General features: G+C 46.3%; 1 protein-coding gene across 2 annotated transcripts in view; it reads left to right on the top strand.

Moving 5' to 3' along the window:
* Positions 1-10,495, top strand: part of SARC_06658 — a gene marked incomplete at its 5' end in the record, with an annotated part of 30,389 nt that overhangs the window by 14,471 nt on the left and 5,423 nt on the right. Inside the window, 16 exons of one of the 2 annotated variants that reach the window (XM_014299426.1) lie at positions 146-341; positions 688-917; positions 1,223-1,347; positions 2,005-2,168; positions 2,770-2,858; positions 3,341-3,440; positions 4,170-4,186; positions 4,641-4,671; positions 5,369-5,464; positions 5,958-6,173; positions 6,713-6,901; positions 7,397-7,534; positions 8,125-8,274; positions 8,551-8,688; positions 8,951-9,103; positions 9,978-10,108. In XM_014299426.1, coding sequence (XP_014154901.1) covers positions 146-341; positions 688-917; positions 1,223-1,347; positions 2,005-2,168; positions 2,770-2,858; positions 3,341-3,440; positions 4,170-4,186; positions 4,641-4,671; positions 5,369-5,464; positions 5,958-6,173; positions 6,713-6,901; positions 7,397-7,534; positions 8,125-8,274; positions 8,551-8,688; positions 8,951-9,103; positions 9,978-10,108 — 2,163 coding nt within the window. Of the gene's footprint in view, positions 1-145; positions 342-687; positions 918-1,222; positions 1,348-2,004; positions 2,169-2,769; positions 2,859-3,340; positions 3,441-4,169; positions 4,187-4,640; positions 4,672-5,365; positions 5,465-5,957; positions 6,174-6,712; positions 6,902-7,396; positions 7,535-8,124; positions 8,275-8,550; positions 8,689-8,950; positions 9,104-9,977; positions 10,109-10,495 lie in introns of both variants that reach the window. The other variant, XM_014299425.1, reaches the window with a different exon arrangement.

Genomic DNA, 10,495 nt, shown 5'->3' with positions numbered 1-10,495 from the left:
TGTGTATATATATGTGTATATATATGTATATATATATATGTATATGTATATATACATATATATATATTATTTGTATTAGCTCCGTGTCTATTACGTTGGCATGTACTGTTACTGAAGGGTTTATCACCGTTTCCCACAAGCACAGGCCCTCCCGCTGATAAGCCGCACTGAGCCATCCATCGTCGCCGATCAAACAGTTTACAGCCTTGGCGACACAGCCACGTTTTCGTTCTTCAACACTTTCCCTCGACTAAGTGTTCTGACCGTTCAGTGGAGCAACTCGGTTGACAACACCGATATGAAGCATGATGTGATTGAGGTCACGCAGGACGATGTGGATGGTATGTCGAGTCCACTTGCTTAACGATTGTGGTGAACGAGTGTTCGTATCAACTGTACTCATACATACGGCTTGCGTGCCTGCGCAGTACTGAGAATCGGTTCGCTGAAATCGTATAGTTGTCTATCGATTCTTTTGTTCATTAGGGCCCTTCTAATCCGAGTGTAGCCAATGATTGCACATGAGAGAGTGCAAGTTGTGCATGTTCGTACTTGTATATCCAAACTTTCTCCAGAACCACTCTAGAAAGACTTTGAAACGGCCAGACCCTCTCCTCGTCTCTCCTCTCTATCGGTGCAATAGTGTAACCCGCACGCGTGTTGTACTTCCTGATTGTTTTTGAGCAGAAAATGGAGTGACTACCGTCTCGTTCGATGTCGACGAAGCGTACTGTGCCAACGGCTGCAATGTCGCTGTGGTGTTAGCCTCACACGCAGGAAACGCTGATGAATCTACCAATGAGAATGAAGATACAGACTCCACAGCTAATGGGGATGCTCGCAGAAGTTCGCATCGCATTCGACGCTTAGCCGACGGTGTGGTGGTATCGCCGTTGTACGATGGATCGTTGCCAGAGGTGAGTCTTGGGTTAGCGAGTCTTGGTTTAGTGAGTCGTAGGTTATCGAGTTTTACGTTAGCGAGTCTTGGGTTATAGTTGGGTGTTCGGTATGTGGGACGTAGATAAGAATCCTGCATTCATTGAACTACGTACAAGTACGATCAAAGTGGTCCACTTTGTGTACATAAGGCAACTGTGTGCACCTCTGTATGGGTTGATAGTTTTAAATGAAATTCTATCCGTCCTTCACGCGTAGACCCCCCTTTCCCTAGATGTAGCAACACCACACGTCCCTCTTCTCACTGGCATGCTTTCACCCGCAGACCTACCATTACATATCGAGAATAGCCCTGGAGAGGGCGCCAGAGACACGCCTGAATGTGGATGTACATATGTCTGTATCGGTTGCTGCGCCCAGAGATACTGTGGACGTGACTGTGAATGTGAGGTGAGCTGCGGGGATGATGGGAGATGCTTTATGTGTGTGTGTAGGGGTGTGTGTGTAGAGACATTCGCAGCGAATTATATAGCGTAGGAGGTGTGATTACATATTGGTGCTCGTATGCAGATTATTTTGATCCAATCAACAGTTCTCAGTGTACAATTTTGGTCCGGCGGATTGGGTACCAGAAACACTGACCAGAAAACTACCAGTGAGACTTACAGTTTTGCTGTACGGAACACACATTTGTTGCGGGGAAAAACCCCCGTGCGATGAGATCCAGGGCAGTGCATCTGCAGTTTATATGTATGATTTGAATGGTCGGGTCGTTCGGTTTGGTTTGTCTAGATGAATCAGCATCCACTTGCGGGCCTTCAGATGTGCACGCTTGTAGGTGTGGTGTATATTACAGCGATCTATTGATTCGGTATCAGTTTGCACGCGTTAGGTGACTGTCACAGTGCTCTATCAGCAGCGCTTTTCAGATAGCATTCGTCGCACGGGCCATCGGCAGTGTGTGCCACTCTGTACGTAGTGCGCCATACAATTCGCACAACCCAATGGTCGCTCAATATTTGTGCTCTGAAGTCTTACGGTAGCATTAGACTATGAGGAATACCACCACCACACGTCCGTTTAATCAATCCCGTACTCTGCACACAGTGATTCCGCTGGCAACCCCGTATCCAAGGGCGACGTCATGGTTGCTATGGTCGACAAGGCGTTGCTAGATCTCCAGCCAATCTCTCCCAACGCTTCCGAAGCAGCCCTATATGCAATGCTGTACCCTACCTACTTCACCATCTACGACTTCGAAGCGACCACCAGTAAGTTGCTAGTGTTGCAATTAGAGCATTTGGGCTTGCTGCCATGTAGGAGCATGTGTTCATGTACTGTGGAATCGCAGTCGACTGGCGGTGGGGCATGCATACGTTTTAGTTCAGCGTTTAAAGCTTCATTTGCGCTTGCTTCGATGCTACAATGCTTCAACTATCTCCTACACAGCTGTAATTAACTTCCATTTGGTATTTTCTTTTTAGTCTAGAATTCATCGTGTAGTGTGATGTGTATGTGCTTACTTCCATTTGGCATTTTCTTCTTAGTCCAGAGTTCATTGTGTAGTGTGATGTAATATGTGTGTATGTTACATTTGGCATTTTCTTCTTAGTCCAGTTTATTGTGTATTATGATGTGCATGTGTGCATGTTAACTTCCATTTGGCATTTTCTTCTTAGTCCAGACTTCATTGTGTAGTGTGATGTGTATGTGTGTATGTTAACTTCCCACGTATCCACGTATAATGGCATATCCATACTATAGGAAAATGAACGATAAAGTTCTATTTCCCGTGCATTTCATACAGTCCGGTTTTATTTTTCGATCTTATTTCTACTTGGTGCCTCATTTCTATCTGTCGCTTTGCATCAGATGGTCTGGGAAGTCCCGCCGGGTACGCACGTGCACGGGAGATTATGTTGCGGCGTTGGAATACAGATCCCTATCTCCGATTGCAGTGGGTGAGTGATTTGTGTATGTATAATTATATGTGTTATATGTACAAATAGGTCGCTATAACGAATCTTGCTGCACTGAGCAGATTCATATGTATCTATAGTATTCGTAATATTTCATATACTTTTATATTTACAATTAGTTTTTACTATAGCGAACTCTAATGCGCTGTGGGTTTTTTTTGAAACTAGCCGAGAAAAAAACTTTAACCAGCAAGACAGGCTTTGTAAGCGTGCCTGAGAGGTCTTATGCAAGGTCCGCTTCATAAAGTGTGTTCTAATCAGTTCTTGAATTGTTTATAGAACCAACCCATCTACGTATACTTGTCCACACATATGTCATACACAGTCACATCGCTGATGCTTTGAGTTGCATGGGCACCGTAATGAACTATGTAGTCAGCTTTGCCTACGCTTACATCGTTTATGCTGTTATATCGGAATAAGCTTATTATACCCAACATTTTCTGTTCTCCAACTGCACACAGCCAATTGAAGGGGCCGATTATCAATTACAACTCGACGATAGCGACTTCTTCTCTCTGTACTACACTGCCCTGACCAATGGCGGCAATGTGGGCCCTCCCCGTATGTTGGGCTGAGCTCTGTGTTGGGGATTTGAATTGAAATAATTTGTGTTGTCCTGATATGTGTTGTTGTGATTTGGATTGTAATAGTTGTCTGGTGGTGTGATGCTATGACCTTCTTTTCTCTGTATGGTGTTGTTAGTCGTGCTCTCGTGGTCTGTATTATTGTATTCTGTTTTTTGTTTTTTCTGTTTCAGCTGTGCCGAGCTGTCTGGTGGTGCGTTGTTTTATGCGATACGCCTGTCCGCTGTACGCAACCATTTCTCTTCCTGTGGTACTTGTCATGGGTACTTCACGAGTAGCCTAGAAGTATGCTGATATTTAGTCTCATTCCCAGTGTATACAGAAACTCACTCGACGCTTAGGGTGTATATCTCAACAGAGGTAAAAGTATATTGGTTGTTGGCTTCCAAGATTTTAATTGGCTGCCATGAATTGTCATACTTGTGAATGCAGATCTTACACCTACGTTTGGTGCATATGCGTTTCAACTTCACAAATCCTTCTAACCCCGACAACCGGTAGACACAAAGTCGTATTGCTACCTTGCGGTATTGCAGCGATGACAAACAGCACACAATACGTTAACGCTTACCGATCCCACAAACAGTGGTCTGTACTCTACTGTTTCTTCAAACCACACGCTTTCATATTTGTTTTTCTTTGCCGCACTGACTGAACTCCTTTCATCTCTTTTCTCATATATGTTGTTGGCCAACTAAAATCGCAGAGGATTCCATTGACGAGGTGCGTGTAGATCGGTCCTTTCGAGATGTGCGCGTTGTCTGCTTGCGGCAGCTTCTGCTCCTAACATGAGCATTGGTGTTTAGTCTCCAGTGGTTATTGCGCATGTCACGTTGCTCGCTAATTGCTCGGCACGAGATGTGTCGTTGCAGCCTGCGTCTTATGTTGAATTATTCATGGATGTACGCCCATGATGTGTACCATGCACTTGAACTTACACGTATATGTACATCCAGGAGATGTGCCATGCACATGTACATACACATACATGTACACGTATGTCCATGATGCGTACCATGCACATACATGTGTACCCACACACCCTGATCGCTTGCCTGAGGCTGTGTGGATCCCACTGTGTATAGCCCATGGAGCGCATTACTGCGCTCAGCTTTATATAATATTCGGCAGCACCTAAGCTCGCGTCACGTCATCGTTGTTCCTTCGCACTTCTCAGATACCCCGAGAACCGATCATGATGGAGATGGGTACGTCTACTTGCCTACGTGTGCTTGTGCACCTATTGCCAACCCCAGAGCGTGCAGAACCAAGGGCAGCGGCTGTTGTACATGGATGGTGGCTGTTATGCATTTAGGTCTACACGTGGGGCGTGCACGTATTCGGTAGTGTGTTGGGGTTTGGTGTGAAACTACACGTACGTATAAGGTTAAGCTCATGACCATGTGTAAGTGACTGTGCAATTACTATGACCTGGTTTGCAACTTGGAAGAGATCACATGATCCAATGCTGCGTGTGCATACCGAATAACAACTATGCCGAACCCAATAGGCAGCCAAGGATACATGCATGCACATGCGAGCATGATGACAATGACTATCACGCGTGGCGGCAAAGTGTTATGCCATTTCTTTCTGTGTTTCTCAGCAAAAGTGTAGTGGGGTTTTTTTGTTCTGTTTTTTTTTGATTTTTTTGTCAAGAATTACCAGGATGTACACGCTCACACACACAATAGGCACGCACGCACGCACACACACAATCACACGCACGCACACAATCACACGCACGCACGCACACACACAATCACATGCACATGCACATGCGGACGTGCTTGCATGTTGAATTCAAACGGACCCAGCATCCATCAACATTCCGATGGTCAGCATTGTGCACACTCTTACTTTACTGTGTTATGATCGGTACTAATCTTCACACATGTCCAGCAGATGGTAGTAACCCTGAGTTGATGTTGTTTGCTTCGCCGGCGATTGAAGCGAGCAATGGAGCTGTGACAGCTGTCATGGACGAGGGCACGGCCAGAGGTACACGTGTGTGTCTGTCGGTGGTGTGGGTTTGTGAGATACAATAACTAGTGCATGTATATACATACATGTAGGGCCACAGGTACAGGTACACGTGTGTGTATGTTGGTGGCACATATATACGGCATGTCGACACGTACTCTGTACCAACGTGCTGGAGCTTTACATGAAATAGTTGGAAGCCTGTTTGCTGCCGGTGTTACGTTTTGTCAGGTACTCGCATGTGTCATGTCGTAGAACGCTTGCTCGTTCGTCATTGATGGCTTTGTAAACGGAAGTACAACTCAGTTGCAAGTGGTTAGCACAGATGGTGTGGTCCTTTCCTTTGCGCTGATTAGAGTGAGAACTATATACTGCATATGTGATATCACAATATCTTCATCCCATCCCATCCCATCCCATCCCTTCCCATCCCATCCCGTCCCTTCCCTTCCCTTCCCTTCCCATCACTTCACACTCATCCCTTCTGTTTGGTGGTCCGTCATCTGCTCAGAACCAGGTGCCATCACTCTTACCGCCTCGGCCCCTCTGCCCCGCGGCGAGTTCGCTGTCGTCCCTCTGTGGGTGGGCAGTGCTGCGCTGAGTGCGGAGGGTGTGTTCACAGTGTCGGTGGACCTGCCCGACAATGTGGGTGAGTTTGTGGTGTACTCGTATGTCATCGGAGAAGGTTCTGCCGCGAGTGTGGATTCGGCGAGACGTCAGGCGGACGGTATGCGATGCTCAGTGAAGTTTAAGGATTTTGTTCACTGAGAAGTACTGGTTTGAGGTTAAGTTGTTCCTGTGGGTACTGGTTTGAGGTTAAGTTGTTCCTGTGGGTACTGGTTTGAGGTTAAGTTGTTCCTGTGGTCGCATGCGCTGGGGCACTGGTGGTGGTTGCACTGCGCATGGACGTATTCGGGCCTGTAAGGTTCATCTCAATGAATGAGGTGGAGGCTTGGAGAAAGGGTTTGTATGTATACGTTGTGCTGATATTAAGGTACTCCTTGATGATTGGCGGATAGGGGTTTAGGGTTTAGTAACACCTTAGAATCCCTAAAACCCTGAAACTCATTGGCGTTTGGCGGATAGCGAGTGCTTGTCTCAGTGTCCTACCCAGGAGACCATGTTTAGTTTAGTCCATATGTTGTACTTGCGGCAGCAAGAACACTTGTCTACACTGAACCGTCACCGATCTACCTATTCTATTAACACTATGAAACAACCAATTAACTACCATTCCAAATACATTCCTCTGCCACACCACCCCAGTTGCTGCACCCCAGGCTGTGGGTGTGGGTGAAGCCTCGCTCACAGTGGTACAGCCAGTCGCCACACTACAGGAGCGTATGCCGCGAGTGCTGAGGGCCGGGGACGTGTTCATGGGAGGAGTCATTGTCAGTGCCACAGACGAGGACTTTGACGGGCAGCTGACTGTGGAGGTGGAGGTCGAAGCCTTAGGTGTGTCTCAGCAGCAAGGTTGTGGGTAGATTGGATGTGCTACGACGTAGTATGTATGTTTATATGGATTTATGTAGCTGTGCACATGGCACAGGTTTGGGCCAGATTGAACGGTATACACTTGCTGAGTCATGAACCGTGGGTCTTGGCTGGCATACACATGCGGTAGATGAATGCCAGTTGTACCGAGTATAGTGAGGGCAAAACAGGTCCAATAGTGAGGGCAAGGTAGGCCTAATATTGATATCAGGGGTAAAACCTTGACTGCATCACGTAACCCGTTGTATAGTTTGCAGTTAAAGGGACGTATATGTTTACGTGCTTACCTATTTGCAAAATATGGCTATATCTATATCCTATATGCTTACTTATTTACATACCATATGCACTTACATACACTTACCTCCTAGTGTCCATGCACCAGCAATTCATGCAACTTTTACTGCTCGTCAATACTCAAGAACCCTTCCATATCCGTTTGCTTATTTGCAATAGGCGACATGTCTGAGGCGGCTATCAACGTGTGTGTTCCTGAGGATGACTCTTCCGCCGTGCCTGAGACGTCGCTTACACTAGACCTGAAAGGCCAAACACCCGTACAAGGAGCGTTCCGTATGTGTGCTGATGCGCTTGGTAAGCATTCAATACGTTTCAGTCAATACCCGAACACATTTTGTATCGTTTCTGCCACTGCGGGCTTCAACATGGCTGTGGGAATGTGATGGTAGACGTTTGTACCGGCGTGTTTGCGTAGTTCCTTGTGCTCTCGTATACCATTGGTTGTGTGTAAACCCCACGCGCCCAACAAAATATCCGCCCGATGCAACACACGTACGCGACTCTGCAGTGCAGACTACTTTTTTCACCTTAAAAAGTCTCAATTCTGTTTGGAACGCTTGACACATTTTTTAGCAACTAAACGCCCTGCACATTGTTTCCGTTCGTGCCTCGCATATGGCCCCGGTGTGTCCTATATTCACACACACGCATATTTTCAATAGGCGAGAGCATGAATATGTATAAGTACATGTACTTGTACGTAGTTCAGGCGCTCATTGTTAACCAGCACCTTGTCACATGTACAGGCGACTGTGTCCCCACTCGTGTGTACGTTAATATATGCATCGGTACGCGTGCGGGCTTTCAGCTGGCTCGCATGTTTAACAGCAGGAATCTACATATAAACTAACCCATACGCTTGCTGGATCGCACTGTCTGTGCAGGTGATGTTCAGCTCATAGTCACTCTTAAGCAAGGGGATGCGATCATAGACTCACTGATTGTCGAAGCGAGTGTCTCCGGTGTCATGCCACTTGTTACCTTGGCAACGAGCGCGGGTGTGGATCAGGAAAATGCAAACCCTTACCCGGAAGGTCAGCGAGTAAATTACCCTATTTAGATATATGCAGGTGTAAAGTCGCATACCTACTTGTGTGTCAATTTCATGTGTTGCTTGTGCGGTGTTGCATCGCTAATCATCGTGTGGGCAATATCGGCCAGTCTCCAGCTCTGCTAGACGATAAGTTATATGGGCGTATAGGCGTGAAACATAATAGAACCGCGGTTGTTACAGGTAGGTAAATGTGATGTAGTTTGACGCTAAATTAACTCATACCGGATCATATATTCGTTGCGCGAACGATTTTCAGGTATCGCGCTACCGCCGTCTGTACCGAACTCTGGACTGCTGTCGGTCAGTGTGGGCGTGGGCCGGTTGCCAGCTGTGGTGAATATGGTCAACCAACTCGCAGCGAGTGTGTGGCTGTCGGGTAATTCTAGCGCAATAGGTAAGCAAGTGATGTTCATGCCGACATTTGCGGTCGAAGTTGTGCGTCTCGTAGATTTCTCATTTCAGGTTTTGAGGTTCTTGTACTTATTTGAACGCTTATTTTTAACTGGACGCTTGTTTTTATTAACACTTATTTGGCACTGACGTGCTATATATGATACTCAATTTCGATTCCGCATACGAGAGAAGTATCACCGATACTCCCCGTATTAGATATGGCAATTAACGTCATTCAAATAATATCATATATACCTACACAGACCCTACCGTAAGCGCTCTATCGCTGGTTGCTGTGCCAAGCGCGGTGTCATCTGCCACGGCTTCGTACGAATCGCTTTCGGACGAGGTTGCCATGGCAACCGAGACAGCGGATCTAGCCACAGAGCGGTTATCAGTGTACACAAATCCCAACTGTAAGTGAAGTAGTTGATTTTTAGGGATCCATACATCTACAAGAGTTTTGTTTTGCGATGATTTCGATTGCCTAGTGGTAGCAGCGTCTGACATAAGAGTCGAAATGGGTCAATTGCTGAGATTCCCTGTAGGACTGAGAGTGGTGCGATATCGGATACATGCATGTATAGTCGATCGTTTTAAGTTATTTAAGGCAACTTCTGCGTTTATTTCCTTTCAGGATCGATTACTGAGACATCCTATTGGTCTAGACTTTGTATGATATATATAGAGTACATAATCCGACGTTAAATGTTGCTCGTTGTAGGCGACTGCTGAGTCCAGTTCCTTTCCACGTGACTAGCAACTCTCAACGTACTAGGAGTGCAGTAATTCCGTTGCTATCCGCTTTAATTGAGTGCGAAACTTCATTTGTTACAGAGCGGCTCCCATTCTCGACAAGGAATCCTTTCGTGAATAAGAGCTCGTCTTCATGTGTACATGGATGTGTTGTGCGTATGTTAAATCGGATTTGGCACTTTCTTGAGACCCGGACTTTATACAATCACTACCTATACGAACATAAACAGCATACCCGTATACCAGGCTGCCAATCTTTGAGTCCCTTTTCGTTACGCGCCTGTCGCAAACGCTGTACTCATTCCTAATGCGTTGGAACGCGAGTATCAGTATCCGTGGGGAACCTCTTCCGTCAACAAGTTGTCTGTCTCACCCTTTCACGCACCATAGTCAAAAACAGTTACACACCTTATTGTCCATTACCATGTGGGCTGTCCTGTGGTGCTGTAGTACCACAATGGTTAGCGTGGGCGTGCTGTTGCGCGTAGCTTACCTTTTAACACATGCGTCTCACTTTGCTGCATCCCTCCACAGTTGGTCTGACCTACATGCCCACCACCACGTGGACGCCAACGAGCACCGATGTGTGGCTCAACGCGTTTGCGCTCTACGCGTTCAAGGATCTGGAGAGAGATGGCAACACAAGGACATGGGAAGATGCCATGGTATGCCTGGCAGTTTGATCTGTGTTTATATGATAGATACTGATGACAATAGTGTACAGTTTCGAGTGGGTGCGGCGCTGATGCCTGTGGTTGATCAGGTGGAGTATCGAAGGATATGTTATGATAGCTGCGTTCGAAGACTTTTATGAGAGAGATGTAATAGACCCCCTAGCTTTGTTCAATGCACAAGCAAGATGTGTAAGCTTTAGGCAATTTTATCACCATGGATTTTGAATACGTCCATACGTATGTAGTTGTGTGTATGCTGTATCCGCTGGCACCGCCATGTGGTTGTGTATATGTATGTCTCGAAAGGATGCATACATATACAACCCTCTTTGGCTTATAAAATATATATATATATATATATGTACGCATGTATGTATA

Source organism: Sphaeroforma arctica (genome assembly GCF_001186125.1).
Source record: "Sphaeroforma arctica JP610 unplaced genomic scaffold supercont1.484, whole genome shotgun sequence".
Taxonomy (NCBI): Eukaryota; class Ichthyosporea; order Ichthyophonida; genus Sphaeroforma; species Sphaeroforma arctica.
This window is presented reverse-complemented; position numbering and strand designations above follow the sequence as displayed.